The sequence below is a fragment of the Astyanax mexicanus genome, chromosome 1, assembly GCF_023375975.1.
Source record: "Astyanax mexicanus isolate ESR-SI-001 chromosome 1, AstMex3_surface, whole genome shotgun sequence".
Lineage (NCBI taxonomy): Eukaryota > Metazoa > Chordata > Actinopteri > Characiformes > Acestrorhamphidae > Astyanax > Astyanax mexicanus.
This window is the reverse complement of record NC_064408.1, coordinates 68458796-68477165: the sequence shown is the minus strand read 5'-3', so window position 1 is coordinate 68477165 and position 18370 is coordinate 68458796. Positions and strand designations below refer to the sequence as shown.

Genomic DNA, 18370 nt, shown 5'->3' with positions numbered 1-18370 from the left:
CCACTTCTGGTTCAATAAAGAATCCTGTGTGTAATACAGTTATGTGACGAGTAAAGACCCTTTCAATTGGTAAAGACTCTTTACACAAACAGTATAAAAGTTCTTTATACTTACACATCTCTTACACACAAGGTTCTTAATGGAAACAAAAGTAGTACTTCTATGCCATCATTCGCATAATCTTTTAAAGCACCTTTATGAGTCCAATCAATAAAAGCCTATATGAGAGCCTACAAGGCAAAACAGAACCAACCAAGTCCTCAGGATTCTGATGGTATAAAGTTTGAATCAATAATAATTTGGAATGGTGTATTATCATCCTGTCTGGGTTTAAGCCAATTTCCGAGCCATTACCCATATTAGGGATTCCTGCTTCTGCAAAATTTAAGTTCTAAGGGGAGAACTGAGAAGTTTCAAAGTGGTTAAAGATCTTACCTTGAGGTCTCTGTGCACGATGTGTTTTTGATGGCAGTACTGTACAGCTGATACAATCTATAGAGGAGATGGGGAGAGAGTAGAAAAACAGCATGTTTTAGCAGGCTAAGGTACAGAGTATTGGGACAAAACGAAAGACCAACAGGACCTAGATGTTGAGTCGGCTGTGAAAGCCAATTAGCCACATCGACCGCCACTGCCACGTTTTTCCCAGAAACCCATTGATTGGGCGAGGGGCATGTGCCCTGTCGGCCCTGCAACGTGGTCTAAAGTAAGCTGAATTGAGCAACACAGAACCTTATACTCGCACGCTAGCAGGTTAATCTCACTGTTTTAATTTAATTAGAATAAAGATAAATATTAGATGTTTAACAAACAACAACTTTCCATTTAATTCAACTTGGACTACTACAAAAATGTTGTCTCAACAGCCCAACTTGTTGTTTGCAGTCACATCAGTATATTTAACAAGAGAATTTCGCAAAAAAAAAAAAAAAACATTTTTATTATTCCAGCAGTAATGCAGTCAGTCTAATACACAGTCATGAACTGTCTGCTATCTAGTGCTAATTACCCCTCTTATATAATCTTGCACTTCACTGTTTGATATAGTGAATGAGACCTACATAATTTCCAGCATTTATAGTTTGTTATTTATTTCATTGTTCACAATTGTACCATTAAATGAAAAACTTGAAATCAATCGGTTGAGGGGCAATTGTAAATATAAAATGACATTTAATCTTTCGAATTTATGTCTGTCACAATGATTACACAATACTGATTTACTGCACATGGACAGTATCTTAAACATTTTTGCTGACTTTAATATTCCCTGTCGTGGTTACCTAGCATGAATGAGCCTTTATGCTGACTTATTTAACAAAACAACACAGTGGCATTATTTCTTTTTTTTTTAATGTAGGATATTTATTCTTATTTGCCAGTTCCAATGCTTAAATGCATTTTATTGTATTGTTTTATCATTAAAACAGTGTCATAAAATAGCCTTAAAGTTACAATACTATTGTTTATCTCAATTATTTGTTGAAAAATATATTGTCCAAACAAAAGGAGTTACCTGTCCAGTCCTATCTGCATTGCATTGCAGATACATTAATTTTGTGAACAAGTCTTTCAAATGTAAAATTTAGTGCTCGAGATATCCTCCATACCGGTATCTTGAAATTCACTCCCATGACTTTAAAATTGACAATATTACAGGCTTCTGACATGTATGCTTTTCCTGATTTCCTTAGTCTGACAGTAGAAGGTTCTGGGTGTTTTCTTGAGATGCTGAAACGTGCAACTAGCACTTTCGCCTGACCCAGATAAGCTGTCTCCTCAGCAGCAGCAGCAGCAGTAGCCGCAGCAGTAGCCACAGCAGAGGAGACTGAGAGACATAGACTGTAAGTAAGAACAGTGTAAAAAAGGTCTCATATCAGTGACTGCACCTGACTGACTGAGTTTGTTACCCTGTAGTTGGGAGATCTGATTGGCTCACAATGTGAACCTAGTGGAGCAGAGGTTTGTAGTGTTGTTGGTAGTCGTCAGTGGGAACTACATCAAGATAACTGCGATTTCAGCACTCCACACCAATATAGACTAAATGTACGCACTGTATGTACCTTTGATGAATGATCAAAACTGCTCTATTTCAAGTCAGAGCACAATGCGGTACTATACCTGTCTAAATTTAGCTCTGGCCTCCTTCTCCTTCATTCGACCATGCGCTACGAGGTAGTCAAAAACCTCCCCTGCCAAGAAAATTAGAAATTACATCACACAGCAGTTCTGTACACAGTACATTATCAAACATCTGAGCATCTGAAAATAATCTAAATTCGCAAAATATTTTTGATTTACAGAAATATAGATGCTACTAATAATGGCTTCAGGAAGGATGCAACATCTACTCACCTCCACTGGCATATTCCATCACCAGATAAAGGGTTTTCTCTGTTTCTATGACCTCAAACAGCTTTACTGTGGATTAGAGAGAGGGAGAGGGAGAGGAGGAGATAGAAAGAGTGAACATTAGCTGGAATGCAGCCAACAGTATTGCAGGTGAACAAAATGAGTGAGAGGTCAGATAATGTCTCTTATTTTGTGAAAACACCTTGCCATCCTCTCCTAAAAGACCAAATAAATACATTTTAAAACTGAAACCACATTGCAACACATCTGCAGGACTCCAATTTATTTTTGAACAAATTAATCAATCAATGAAAAACAGCAAAGAAAAGCTCTTCACCAAACCACCACATCACAACCAGAGCTTGTCAAAATAAAAGTCACTAATATAAACAAAGGAGTAACAAAATAGTTCCAAACCGATATCTAAATGTTACTGTCAAATAATTTTAGTTCTTTTTTTGTTAAACTACAGGAACCCTATTTTTCTTTTTTACTTATTTCAATAAAACCTTATCTGAATAAGTATGCATCTTTATTGTCTTTGTTGCTGCATTGGGTCAATTTAAAAACTAAATAGCTAACTAAAGCAGTTTTGTATATAACTGCTTCTTTAAGGAGTGCAAGTGAAATGACATTACTAGGGTTTGGGTGTGATTATGATTTAAAGTAGTCATGAATACAGGCTTTTATGCTGACAACCAAATATAGCTCTTTGTCAATAGCAAGTTGGTAATGGAAAAAAACTCAGTGACCTGCAGGGTGGACAATGTTTTCAGCTGAACTGATACACTACCACCACATTATGACTGTGCTGCTACGCTACAGTTTGCATTTGAGATATCCTGAGCTCAGCACCACTTCCTGTTTAAATGCAGCAACAATAACAAATCCATGCCAACCTACCAGGGCTTTTCCTTTAACAGAAAAAGACCAAAAAAGTGTGTCATCGCTAGGGAAGAAGGTGGCGTGTGACTAGACACAATAACCCCACAGATGCCAAAGAAGAGAGTCCCTCAGGCCAGAGCAGCTGATGCTGAAGGCATGTGTTTTTAAACAGACCAAAGCAGGAGATCACACAATCGTCAACATAAAAGGAGGGAGATCAGAAGCTAGCACAGTTTTGATGACCCCTGACCCATTTCATACAATTCCCAGAATTCCAGAGTGTTACCCTCCACATTTTATGAAATTATTAAACAAAATCTAATTTACCTAAATATTTTTACACTTCTGAGCAGCTGATTGACCCAGGCAGATATTTCAACCAAAACAGCTTCAAAAGCTAAGACATAAAAGCTTCAAAGCAATCCCACACACAGTTACTCATGTGGTTACTGGCACTGTAAACCGCACTATTATCTGAAAAAAGCACCCAAGCAACAGAAGTCACTTGTGTGTGTTTTTTCTTTAATCACACTGTTTCAGAGAGCCAATGTAGATCTCAAAGTTCTGCAATTACTGACCTAATTCCAAGTAACCAAACGAGTATCGCATGCTTATTCATCCTGACCTGCTTAGAGCAAGGGAATAAAAATCTGTGTTTACACTGAAGGTAAAAGGGCTTCAAATATGCTGTTTGTCTTTATATTTTTCTGTGATATAGATTTGTTCTTTGTGAGCATTAAACATTCTGAATCTGAACTTTTTGAAGGATTTTGAACACTTGAAACTACTCAAAGACACTACTTTTCTGCAACGGTAACTCAATCTGCCTTCTTCCATCAATACCTTTCAAATGCATGTCACTATAGTCAGCAGTTTTTGTTTATGACAAGAACGGGTAGTTTTAACAGCTTAACATAAAATTGTGTAACAAAAACCAATGAACTATTTTTTTAAAAATAGGTCTTAAATCAAACAACACATAAGTTATAGAAACTATATATATTTATTATATTTATAATTTGGCTCCAGTCTTGCATCCCTTTTGTAGCACAGTTATAGTTTAAAGTAATCAAAAGTAAACTAAGCTTCGCTTCCTCATTTAATTGACTTTCAACAATTAGCACAGAAGCAAGTACATTTTTCTCTTCCATCTAACTATGTTCATGTTTGGGTTTATATTTTTCATAAATTGATGTAGCAGCTAACTTGGCTGGTTCTGAAGTCACATGAAATAGGTGTTTTATTCTTATAGAAGCACAGAGGACATTTGTTACTTCAAGTTGTTATTTAAATGTGAATAAATGGCAGTCATCCTTTCATAAAAACTAGGGGTAGGCAATATGCTGGGGGAGGCTCACCCACGCAAAAACTGGATCAAATGAACACAATGCAACAAAGACATAACCCTTGGTGCAGACTCTGGTCCAGGGTTTCAGATGTGAACACGCCTTAATACGAACTGAGACTAAACTGAAGTCTAAAATTCTAAACCTTACTACTGAACCAACATTCAGTACATTCTATAGACATTTTTTTTACAGTTGCTGTGTCGTCATGTCTGGCTCTTAAATAGAATCTTCATCGTATTTTCGCCTGCACTGTATAACAGGTCGCTCAGCTGTTTTCAGAATCCCTCAATTATCTTTACTGAGCTTTAGCACAGCTAACAGAAGCACAGCTTACATGTTTAAACGCTCTTGCAGCACCGACTAAAGTCTAAAGTGTATTGTGAATACTGCTTCATGCTAAAGTGTAAGACTATAGAACCGTGTGTGATCCTGCTGTTTACCGCTTACAGCGGACGAGTTTGTACACAGCAGAGAATTTCTTTACATCTCCTCATCTCATTTCTGAAGTGACAGAATAAAATAATTACATTTACTGAGCTTCATTCTGAAGGAGAAAAAAGGTGCAGGGTTTTCCACTTAGTCACCAATTTACCAACTGCACCAACTACTCACTCCAGTTTAGTTTTACTCTCGTTCCATTGATTTTCTGGTTAAAATAACATTTAACAACCTAAGTTTTGGAGTTGAACAGCTTAATCCGGATGAAGTATAAACTCTGGTAACTTTTTTACTGGTGTATTTTAGAACAGGCAGTAGCCTCAGCCGCTTACCAGCCGCTGACAGGAAACTGCTTAATGCGGCTATGTATGCTTCGGCATTAATAAACACAGAAGTGTGAAAAAAGTCTATTGTGGATAGAAAAAAAACATTTATTTAGAGTATTTAGTAAACTGATGTTAATAAATGAATTGAAACTGTTCTTATGATTGATCAATTCAGTAAAGTAAGGCATCAGTGCTTGTTCTGAAACCACAGCGTGGTGTGATAATAGACTGGACTGCATTTTGGTTGACTGACCTCTCTTGGAGAAGCTGATAAAAAAAAGCATGCCAATGTCTTTGTCAAGCTTTTCTCATACCAGACAGACAGAACAGGAGGGAAGAAGACAAACTAGAGAAGCAGGCGAGACGAGCTGGAGGTGGGATGTGAACAGAGTACAACGGTTAGGATGTGAGTGGGCCGAGACAGAGGAGTGTTAGCGGTTAGATTCCCTCCACCTCACTCTAAACACTTATCCTACTCAGAGTGGTAAATATGTCTCACACACTCACACACACACAAACACACACACTTTACATGTTCACCTAATGATTTTTCAGTGAATAATCTGAGTACTATTAAAGTACTGTATGAGGTAAGGTGTACTTGTTCAATTTAACAAATTAATAATAAACAATAATTAAAAAAGATATAACAGAGATTCAATTATTTTCTTTATTAATCTCTTAAAAAGACATAGCATTCACTTTATGGCATTATTCTCCTCAGCTCCTCACCTCCCTGTTAACAGGTAAGCTGGTTTTATGTCATATCAACCTTTTACCTGAAATAGATCATTATTATGGGTACCTAAATCTAGTCTCAAAACTCATAGTGGTAAATACCACAGTGGGGCAATTAACTAAATATACAGGTATCATCATTATAGTGTAATCACATGATGTTATGCATTCTCCCGCTGATGGTGGGTGGATCTGGGCTGGGTTTGGGACGTGGCTCAGATTCCTAACATGCTCCTTTTGCTCAGGCTGGATCAGGATCTCTCAGAAACTTCTCAAGCTAAATATCCATGTTTCAACTAAAGATCTCAGGCCTGATTAAAGCTCTCCTCCCAGATCCTCCTTCCTTTGCTTCAAACACACACCTGCTCAGCTGTGTGTCTGAGAGAGGCAGATGGGGCTAGTGTGGGGCAGTGGGGTGAGTAAAGGGTCAGGGGCACACACAGCTAACTCCACCAAAGCAGGAGACAGGAGGGGGTAGAAGCATGTGCAGGCTGTCAGATGATGGAGACTCAACAATGACACACACAAAGAGGCTCACAGCAGAGCTTTTGTGCTGGTGGGAGGAGCTGCACGAAAAGCCGAATGGGCGTTTTGCGACACTCCTGAGAAAAGCAGAGGGAATTCCTATAGAGGGCTTTATAAAGAGGCTCCTGCAAGGGCAGAAGGCCAGTCCTTCATCACTCCCTCATCTATTGCCTCAAACCCACAACAGCAGCGACAAATGACACTCTGGACAGTAGAAGAGCTTTAGAGAACTCACCAATATTTGGATGGTTTAGAATCTTCATTATTCTTACTTCCCGGAAGAGCTTTAAAAGAAGAGAGAAAAATTATTAGAACATTCACTAGAATGAAAAACTTAATCCAAAAGCTAGAGTCTAGAAGAGCAATATGGCAGACTAACACAATATTATGATGCATCATGATATTTTCATAAAAAAACAATATATGTTTTTTTTGTGTGTTAATAGAGCCAAAGCAAGTACAGTTAGTAGTTAGTATTACATAAATATCACAATAGCACAAAAAGTCATGCTGCCCACCCTACATGGACAACTTTTAATAACAATGGTTCTGCTACATACAGCTCTGTAAAAAAAACTAAGAGACCACTTTAGTTTCTGAATCAGTTTCTCTGATTTGCTATTTATAGGTAGATTTTTGAGTAAAATTAACATTGTGGTTTTATTCTAAAAACTACGGACAACATTTCTCCCAAATTTCAAATATTATCATTTAGAGCATTTATTTGCAGAAAATGAGAAATTGCTGAAATAACAAAAAAGATGCAGAGCTTTCAGATCTCAAATAATGCAAAAAAAAACAAGTTCATATTCATCACGTTTTAAAAGTTCGAATAACTCTTCTCCACTAGTCTTACACACTGCTTTTGGATTCAAGCAGTTCAGCTTGGTTTAATGGCTGATCACCCATCTTACTCTTAATCATATTTCAGAGGTTTTCAATTTCGTAAAATCAAAGAAACTTATTTTTTCCAGAGCTGTACATTTCCACTGCTGCTCAAAATGTCATGAAATATTATGAAATTACAATAAGTCTTTTTTTTATGTATACAGGAAATGGAGACATGTTGTACGTGCAACCACAGCTTTCTATCTTTAAACACTCTACAGTACAAATAGAAATGAGAGAGACAGGGAGAGGAGAGAAGAAAGAAATTACATTAAACCAACTACCGTTACGTTAGATAGCTTTTACAGATGTAAAGAACATTGACAATATAACATAAAGCCAGCTGCACATTGGACAAACTGTTGTTTATATTATAGACATGAATGCTGGTCTCAGCATTGCATGCTGATGCACACAAGCACACCATGACTCAGATCACTGTTGATTCTTAAGTGTGCCACAACAGACAATGCAGAATTCTACAAGTACTACATACATTTTTAAAACATAGTGAGACCCCATAAAGCCACCCTTTGATAACCAAACAAATGCAAAGGTCAAGTTACCTTAGCTAACGTTACTAAACCTGCCCTGTACAGCTTGTAACTTTTAACCTTAAAACAATTTGTGAAAAGATAAGAGTGTGAGAAAAGTACTGCAACATGCTACAGAAGGTTAAATAACACTTAAAACACCTACAGCTAACATTATCTACCACAGACAATACATTAGTATATCAGGAACTAGAGATGGTCAATATGAACAATTTCATTATTGTTCCTAAAATCAATGCTGTGGGAACTTTTTTGCCAAACACAGCATGGTACAGAATTTAATCTGAAAACTGTATAACAGGAAGTCAATAGGCAGCTGTTCATATACTAAGTAGAAAGAAAATCAAGTACCCCTTTAAACTTGAAGCGGTTTGAAACTCATTACACCACTTTGGATAGATATTGTAATTTCTTCTGCACATCTTGCTACATAATTTACTTTTGGCAAAACACACAACCAAGCTGCAAAATTTAATGCAAATCACGCCATGAAAACACATTTTAGCACATTATTTCCCTCTTTGCATGTTTAACATGAAGATAAACATTCCTGCACAGTGTAGAGTGATTAATCATGATCAGGCTACTTTGTGCTGCGACACCTCGACCCCCCCAGCCACCCATATAGATGATCTTATGACCCCATCCCCTGGAGAGAGGATAATATGTTTGGGTGGCAGTCATCAGTGTGAGACAGATGGTTCAGCAAGCAGAGCATATCAGGCCAACTCACCACAGACATAATACAACCAACGCAGCGTAGAGACTCATCACCATTCTGTCTGTATGCATTTACCAATGCACCTTTTCTCTTTCTTTCCCTTTCCTTCATTTCCCCCTCTTTTTATTACCTTTTTATTCTTTCTCAATGTCATGCAAAGCGACTGCCCTACTTCAGTGAAACAGAATGATGATGTTGGACTTGTGGCATATAGTCACTGTTGTTCTGATCATTGGGTCAAAATGTTGTGATAAATGGACCAATGGTAATGCACCAAAATAGGGATTTTCCTCCTACTGTAAAGCAATCCGTGTGCTGGGCTGTTTTCACAGGTTATGTAGTATTTTTGGGTGTTGTGTACTTTGTGCCTACATCTCCTATCACTGAACTATTTAGGCAAAACCTAATTCTTATTAGATGTGCACCTGATAATTGTTAACCTGACTTTCACCTAGTTGGTATTTATAAAATTGTAGTCAGATTGGTTTAAATTAGTATAAATTAATCTCATCTTAAATACCGGAAAGCGGGAATACGCAGTAGGAAGACAAGGCATAGGCCTGCTGGCTCCTCCCCTACAGCAGGTGTCCCAATACTTTTGTCCACATCGTGAACATTATGCACTTTCTCCATGCCATGTAACACAATCAATGACATGCAGAAAATAGTGGCATACAGTAAACACACTTGTGCATGTGACATGTGGTTTCCGTCAGACGCAGCAAACAGCAAAAGACCTGAGCTGACATCAAAGAGGCCGCTTGTGGCCGCGTGCCCGGCTCCTCAGAGTCGAGGTACAGGACCTGCCCCCAACAGCACGGCTCCACAGAGAGAGGCATCTGTCATCCACAAATACACACTTACACACTCACACACACACATTAACCGAGACTGTAAATGGCTAAATTTAGCGGCTAACGCGGCCTGTGACTTTGAACATGAAAAACAGTAACACAATCTCCTCGTGGACGACCTTCGCCAGCTGAAGGTGCGCTGCAGTGCTAAATGTGGCACACCAGACTGAAACTTGCTGGTGTTTCGCTCACATTCTGGACTCCTTTAGCGTGCTGACTCCTGACTGATGTGTGCAGATGCAGGAGAGAGCACTGTGGCTGGTTTGTGAATGGCTCACAGTGAGCGCACGTGGGAAGGCAGAGATTCATTAACCAACTGTGTTCATTAACTGAAAAACACAAGACCACATTACACAGGTGTGCGTGTAACATCTGGCTCCTCAGTAAAAAATAGGCCACGATTAGAGGAAAAGACAGAACAACAAAAAAAAAAAACCTCTCTGAAAGCAGATTACTGAAGCTGAAGAGCGTGACATTACCTCATGGTCTGAGGTAAAGGGAGGGAGAGTGAGCCCATGTGTGAGCAAGAAGCACCAAGCAATAGAGAATATGCCTAAAGCCACTAATCACTACGCAATAATAATTATTCAAAAATAAATAAAAAAATAAAAAAAGCAGCCATGCCATGCTAACGAGCGGAAGACGTCCAGACACAGCAGGGAGGGACAAGATGCTAAAGGGGGGATGTCAGCTGGTTTCCAGTGCTCCTCGGGCCAGACGCGATGACTCATCAGCAGTGTGTGAGATACAGAGTGCATGCATATCGTGCAACTCTGAGGTGAAGAGTAACTGGCCACACAGCAGCAGAGCAACCACATGGTGCACAGCATCATCTCATGACATGATACAGAGCCACATACCATTTAAATGTGCAGAAATGCAATGACTTAAATTAAGCAGGTCAATAGAACAGATTTTTGGTATATTACAACTTGCTGTAACCAGCTATACAATACAGTTCAGCAAAGCACAAAAATTCATATGCTATTTTCAAATATGTAAAACGTTTGTGTATTGTTTTCACTAGGACAAACTATTGACATCGCAATATATCATATCATTTTCATTTGTGATACATTATTAATACATCTGCATACATACATGACTTGCCCCAATCTGATTTACTAAAATTCAAGTTAAATTGCTTCATTACTTCACGTAGTGAACAGAGTAAAGTAGAATATTGGTGAAGAATATTGGTGGTCAAATTCTGTGAAACTGACAGCAATAAATTTGCTAATTTAGGAGTTATTTATCCTCTTCAGTAACAAAGATGCCATGAAGTATCAAAGAGAATCATCTTTGACGATATTGAATTGATGATATAATGATTATCACAGAAGACCTTGTGTATTCAGGTATTTGTGCAGGGCCAGACAATATTGGAAAAAATATTGTGAAGAATGTAAGTATTTCTACCAAATGTCAAAAAGGTCAGTGCTGCAACATGTCATAACATTAATAATAAACATTGTGAACTCCAAAATTGGAGTAAAATGAATATTGGGCAGACATAATCTATCTCTGATCCTGGAAAATGAGAACAGTGAGATTTCCCCTTTTTTAAGCATTAAAAAAAGCTGTAACATTTATTTAAACATTTGCCTTTGCACATTGGACATCCTGCAATGTGACTATGGTGTGTGCACACATTGCAAGGATGATGTGGAAAAGATACACGGTGCAGCCTTAATTTCTCCTTTCATGACAAAGGGAGAGCACATTTACACTTGAAATAATTTGCACTATATTGCCATTGCACCAATTCATGATTCGACATGGTTTTATGATGAGGTAATTGGAAAGTTTTCCTTCATATATCTCTTATTTCTCCCTTTTCGAGAGTATCAGTTCATTCATTACTTTTAGCTTTTTAAACAGCCATTTAGAGTAGACTTTGGATGTGAAACAACAAGATTTTGAAAAAATAAGCAATTTAAAAAGCTTGGAAATATGATTAAGATCTTTTATTAGACCCATTTATTTACATACTGTGAAATTAAAAATTAATGCAACTGTTAAAAACAGGTAAAGAATAAAGTTTGGTCTGTGCCAGCATCAAAAACAGACCATTTGTCATTGATTTCAATGAAAGTGATGCACTGTCAGACAGCAGACGTGTTGACATTGCACTTAGTCCAGTATGTTCATTAGTCAGCCAGTAGAAGATGGTGCGAGGTGGGACTTTTTTTGGCTGCTGCTAATGAAAAGATCAGCAACCGTCCGCAAGTGCTGATTATGAGCCTAAACGTTCGAAACATTGAGATTTGTTTTTTTTGCAACACTTTAGCTGTTAAAATAATCAGTAATTTTTTTTCTTTATTTTTTGCACTATAACGTGCTCTATCAATGAACATCTATTTTCTGGTCTACTTTTATACATAAGGTGCACCAAATTATAAGGCGCATTTAAGAGACAATATAACCGCTACCGGTTAGCGGCTAATGCTGCCCGACAAAGCTAAACTGAAGAGCTAACCTGAAACTCCCGTATAACACTCTACTTCAGCGGAGTGCCTTTACTGCTGCTTACAACCTGACTGGTAAAATTTATACACAAGACGCACTGAAATTGTTTTGGGAAAATTAAAGGATTTGCACTTTATAGTGCAAAAAATATGGTAATAGCTTACTTAGTGTTACGTCTAACCACAGAATGCTAGAGAGCAGTGTTCTACTGCCGTTACATCTCGCAGTTCTGACTGCATAAACAGTAAAGTTTTTTCATTTACTAGAATTTATACTGTAACAGTTTCCTAAAACTGTATTAAAATAACTGTAATACATCACCTAGCTTTCAGTATCACAATACACGGCAAAATATTAAACCATAACTCCTAATCGTAATATGCATTAAATCGTCAGGTTCTTGCAAATACATGGCCCTAATATAAACAAGCAACCATCTTGTATAATAAATGCTTTAAAACGTGTGTTTAAAAAGTGCTGCCTTCGAAACAAAGGGAGGAGCTTTAAAATAATGAAGATTTGATGAAACATCTGTAGGTCATGTCAAGTGTGTGTAGACATAGTGTTCAAATTCAAATTAGCCTGTTGAACACCTGTAAGAGTTTGTAGGTGGTTGCAGACATGTAAATGCTTGCTTTGTGGCAGGAGGATGTCAGAGAGCATTTCTGCCTCTGTATGTGTGTGTGTGGGTGTAATGCATGTGTGTGTATCTCGGTCTCTGCACATGTGTGTGTGTTTTGCCATGACCTGGGGCACCAGCAGCTTGCTGTTTTTCACCATGGCTACACAGAGTAGCATTCTATGGGAGAGTGAGTGAGGAGGGAAAAAGCCCACACAAAGCACTTCTAAATAATTTACTCAGCTTTGCGGACTGACAACACTCCAGTGGTCTCCCTGAGCCCCTGGTATGCAGTCACGGCCTAAAAGCCTCAACACAGGGCCTAGAATCCAAAGCCACGCGGGTCAATCAAACACATCCCACACAGCCGAGCCTCTGCAGGGTGACCTAGATGGCACAGCGTGCTCCTCTGAAGTGAACGCGATCAGAGAATAAGCTTACCTCTGTCTCATGAGAACAGCAGAGCGATGAGAAACCACAGGGCACTCTCTGTGAACTGAGTGAGCTTTCTGTGGTCTTCAGGCCACACAGTAGTATAATGTCTGCATCAAGTACCTCCTTGTTTTGCAATTCACGCTCTCTGCAACTCCTGATTCTCACACTACATACTAGGCATGACACCTTAAAACAAACAAAAAAAAAAAAACACAGCCTTTCTGATATTAAAACCTTGAGTTTTAAAAGTGCTTAACTTTAAATAGAAATATTGTCAAAATATCAAAACATACTTTACCTCTTTGCACAATGTCTATATATTAAATGCATTTAGCCAACAGCAGCTTAGCTCTGCCTTTTACCTGCCATTCAGTATTTCAGACCAGAACGTAGTGAGAGAACAAGCCACAAAAGCAAACAGCCAATCACAAGAAAATCCATTTACATATATTTATCTTAAAGAAAAGTAACAAATACAATCTTTTTAAACTGGGAGATAGATTTGCTGCCTTTAAATTTAGGCCCATAATAAAGATCTGGAACTTATTAATATGGGTCATTTTTTTTTAATTATGCACTTCATATACTACAAGATCATGCACAAACTCCTTAAACTTTCTGCAAACCACAGGAAGGAGAACACACATCTAAAACCAAAAAATGCACAGTTTGTGATTACAGGCTAAATTTGTAGCAGGACTTTGTATCCAGTTTGTTGTCTGATACAGCATTGTCTGCTGATTTTGATACAGCAAACTGGACTATTGACACAAGACCATCTCTGTGCCTCAGCAGAAACCAAGATCCATCAGATCCCACTATGTTTTCTCTAGTCTTCAGCAGTTTGGTTTTGGTAGGTGTGACTCCACTGCAACCTCAGCTTTCTGTTTTTAGATGACAAAATTGAAATCTAGTGTGGTGTTCTGCCGTTAAAGGCCACCCAACTCATAACAATGTTTATTTTGAGATATTTTTCTGCTCTCTACAATTGTACAGAGTGATTGACTTACAATACAGTTAATGTAGCCTTTCTGTCAGCTCCAAAACAGCTCTCTATTCTCCTATTCTCCATAAGTAGCAATATGGGGTTTCTGTATTTGGAATTGTCTTTATGTTGAACATCTTCATTGCTCAATATTCTGAATAAACTATACTCTAAAACTGTTGTGTTAAAATTTCCAGAAGATAAGCAGTCCTAGAAATACTCAAACCAGCCTGTCTGATAACAACAATCAAGCCACTATCAAAATACCCTGCAGACACGCAACAGCATTAGATGTTATCCTGACATAAAAACTTTGTTATCTGACGTCATGACCAACATTCAACCTGAAATTAACATCTAGAGACGTTGGTGGCCAGCTGGCTAACATCACATTTTCTCCAATTCTAATGCCAAAATACTATTATGGTGCACTGCAACTACACAACTGCCTGATAAGATGATTGCATTAATGTGCTGGTTTCAGCTAGAGCTGGACAATATTTAATTATCAAAAGCATAAAAATAGACCAATATTTCTAAGAGATAAACAACATTTACTGCATCTATCACTGACTGATGTCCATAACACGGAGTTGCTATCAGTAAACTGCATTCAAGTCAAGAAGAAAGGGCAGAACACTAAAACCTGGCAGCACCATTGTGCCATGACATCAACAACAGGTGGTGGCTTTCATACTGTTTATATTGATATAAGATTTATAGCGTATCGTCTTGGGTTGTGCTATATGGCCCTAAAATAAAATCATGATATTTCATTATATCATTTCATGAACGATACTCTTGAAGATATGACCAAACACTAAACAAAAAAATAGTTCAAGAATACACTACTGCAACAAAATTAAAAATATAAAATTTTTATTAACTGAGATATAAAAAAAATACAAGAATTTTATCAGATCTGTTGCAGAAGTCTGAATATCTAGATAAATCCAGGATTAAAGTAAAATAAATGATACTGGACAGATAAAATCGGTCTCTAGTAGATATATAATGGGAAATGAGAACAGTCTGAATTTTCTGTTGCTAAAAATAGGAAAAAAGTAGTACCCTAATGTAATAATTACGGTAGGTGATATGGCACGATATTTTAATGTATAATATCATTCACGATATTCAAAAATGTCTAGGATATTATTGTATACGATACGATATGGCATACACCAAATATTGACCCAAATTCTAAAATATATTGTAATATAAATTTTGCCAAGATCGACCAGCACCAAATGTTCCTACTAAAGTGCTAGGTGTTTGAGAAATGGCACTGTGCACAGAATGAACATTATGAAGCATCATCTGGTTTGTGACTAGGACTGCAAATGATTCAGCACTGCTTGGGTGTGCTGCCTCACTGACACCCACAAAGACAGCTGAAAGTGCAAACTAATTTCCTGCAGGTAGAACGATTAGGCCCACCCACACAGTGGAACTCCCAATCTTACACAGCTCTCTGTGAATCTCAGCGGGCTACTGGCAGCCCGGCTGCGAAGTCGTGAAGTGGGGAATCTCGCCTCCCTCCCTCTTTTCTCTCAAACAGGAAGCAGCTCACGAAGATGTAGTTTAGGTGGTGGTGAGACACGCTTATTACACCCACGTGAAGAATCAGGAAAAACAACAACAAAAAAATGCAAAACTAAATAAGGGTGCTACACATATACAGCAGTATTCATGTGAGATTGGGCAAAATTACAAATGTGCCCTTAACTAGAGAATCACAATACATGAAATACAGCACGATGTAGGCCTGCTAGCACGCAAGCAAGGACAAAATGCCTCAGAATAACAACAGACACATTTAAAATGAAAACAAATAGATAAAAAATATGTAAGATTCAACCCAAAGCCAAAAAGGCTCAAGGAAGCATGTTTATATTAATAAAACCAAGTAAATCCCTAGCCAGCGGACACTGAAGTGGTAAGTTTTTCTTTTAATAAGAAGCTGTGAGATGCAGACAGTACCTCTTCAGATGAGCTAATGTCAAAGCTAACACTGAAGAGCTTTTAACTCCACATACTTCCTATGAGGGGCAGGACTTCAATTGAAATGTTTTATGTTTATTTATTTTTACAAATATGTTAAATTGGAAATATGAGCTCAGTGCAGCCCTCTCCAGTCTGATTCATTTATCAAACAGCTAAGTTAAACTGATCTTAACTCTCTACGGCTTAGTGCTGCCCCTTAGGCAACAAATCAAAGTTTTGGTTGATTATTACAAAGCAACAGATTCTATTTGTGTATTTATTTATTTATTTTAATATAAATGTTACAAGGCATATCTACACTGAAAAATACAATGAAATCATTACAAGTGGGTCATTAAAAAAATATGTAAATGTGCAAGAATATGTAAAGAGGTATATAACAAACAAGCCTTAGTTTATATTCTTACTTTTTTGTTGTTGTTGCTGTAAACTTATTAAAATGTTGTTTTTGTTTTTTTTCACCAAAATTATACAGGTAGACCACCCCTGCATCTGATCAAATTCCGATGCAAATGATCAGTTTGTTATCAAAAGTCATTTGATACTTCCAAAGGGACTTCAAAGCTTTTAAAAATGTTTTTTTTTCTTCTGTAAAACACATTTCATGCCATAGAGGTTTAATACTGATCTGTAAAAAATATTATCGTTTAAACCAGTGTTTAATAATACCCATGATACATTCTTAAAAGTGTTTTCTGATGTTATTCACCACAATAACTTGATAACAGAGAAGGAAACACGTGTATCCTGCCAACGTTCATCCTGATCATCATGCACACACAAAGCTGTGAACAGGTTAGCCTGCATGCTAGGTTTATGAGATAGGCTGCAGGTTATCACTGCTCCTCTGAAGCTCACATTCCACCGCCCCAGCGCTATCAGCTACTGCTCCCCTCCAACTACAGCCAAAAAGCCTTTCTCTCACTGAGGAGAGATAGAGACACACTCACACAACAGCAGCAAACAAACACACACTCACACAACTTTGGACAGCAAGCTGGTATGAAGGCAGCTGTCTCTGCTTGTACTCCTGCTAGTAACTCATTTCTACACATCTAAAAATCTGCAAATTGCAGTGTGATTAAACTAATTAAAGGCAAGTATTGACTATGTCTGGCTGCCTTTCTAATAACGAATAGTGATGTGCCATGCCTCTCAGCTGGGGCTTAATATTGGCCTCTGAAGTTGTGCCCAGCCCAGGTACTCAGTGGAACAGCAATCTTCCCACAGTCAGCAGAAGAGATGATGGGGGGGAAAAAACAGAGACTACAGTCTAGGTCTGTACAAGATTGGAAAAAAAAATCAGATGTTAGTGTCTTGTTTTTCCGTGATATACAATGTAATATTTACCCAGAAGCCTCTGCCTATGTTACAAAAAAATGAGAACACAGCCAACTTTCCATTTGCATCAATCAAATAAACTGTATTTGCCTTACATGATACTGCTCATCATGAGACATGCATATACTGCATTAACAATGAGTACAGTATATTGTACAGCTCTACTACAATGCTGCTGTAAGCCAGGTGCAGGCCTTCTGGCTTAGATACATGTTGAACTGACAAGCTTAACCACTTTTCTCACAGCATATACTTTACACAACCCTATCACTTTCCCATCCTTAACATAAGTGAAAGTTATTTGGGGCTTAAAGGCAAAAATGGTGAGAAACACAGTCTCCAAAGTACTGGAAAAGAGCGAGCTCCACAGATTTGGCAATGCAATACTTAAGGACATGTCCAGACACCGTTTTACCAGAGGCAAATGCTACCGTGAACAGATCAGGTATACGGCCAAATTTTAAAAACACATAAATAATCTATCAATCATATCTAAAAGACTGCTTTGAGAATTCTTAGAGAAAGGCAAAATCTCACATTCAGCAGATCCAGTAAAACCTCTGTGACCTCATCATTTAATCCTATTGGAAAGCTTGTACATACAGGAAGCGAGTAAGCTTGGGCAGTAATGTATGGATTACTGTTTTTATTATTACTGTCTACTAAATGTGAAGATTCAACAACTCAGAAACATGAGTTTAATACCCTGGAAATTTAAGTCTCCAGTCTGTTTACATGTGAAAAAAGTCAAAAGTTGAAATGCATGAGGGGCAAGGATGCTGCTCTAGTCCTGCTTTGCAGGTGGGTAATACAATATAATATTTTTGCACAGAAATATTTGATGAATTTATATGTACTGGAGATTCTATGTTTCCTTTACATAA

The 18370-nt window shown here is 37.8% G+C and overlaps 1 protein-coding gene across 18 annotated transcripts in view; it reads right to left on the bottom strand.

Annotated features, from left to right (window-relative positions):
• The window catches only part of mark3b (MAP/microtubule affinity-regulating kinase 3b), a 58410-nt gene that overhangs the window by 22492 nt on the left and 17548 nt on the right, over nt 1–18370 (bottom strand). For all 18 annotated transcript variants that reach the window (XM_022664115.2, XM_022664110.2, XM_022664157.2 and 15 more), the window contains exons 4-7: nt 6849–6897; nt 2356–2421; nt 2122–2192; nt 436–492 (exon numbers count right to left, since the gene is read on the bottom strand). In XM_022664115.2, coding sequence (XP_022519836.2) covers nt 436–492; nt 2122–2192; nt 2356–2421; nt 6849–6897 — 243 coding nt within the window. The remainder of the gene's footprint in view (nt 1–435; nt 493–2121; nt 2193–2355; nt 2422–6848; nt 6898–18370) is intronic.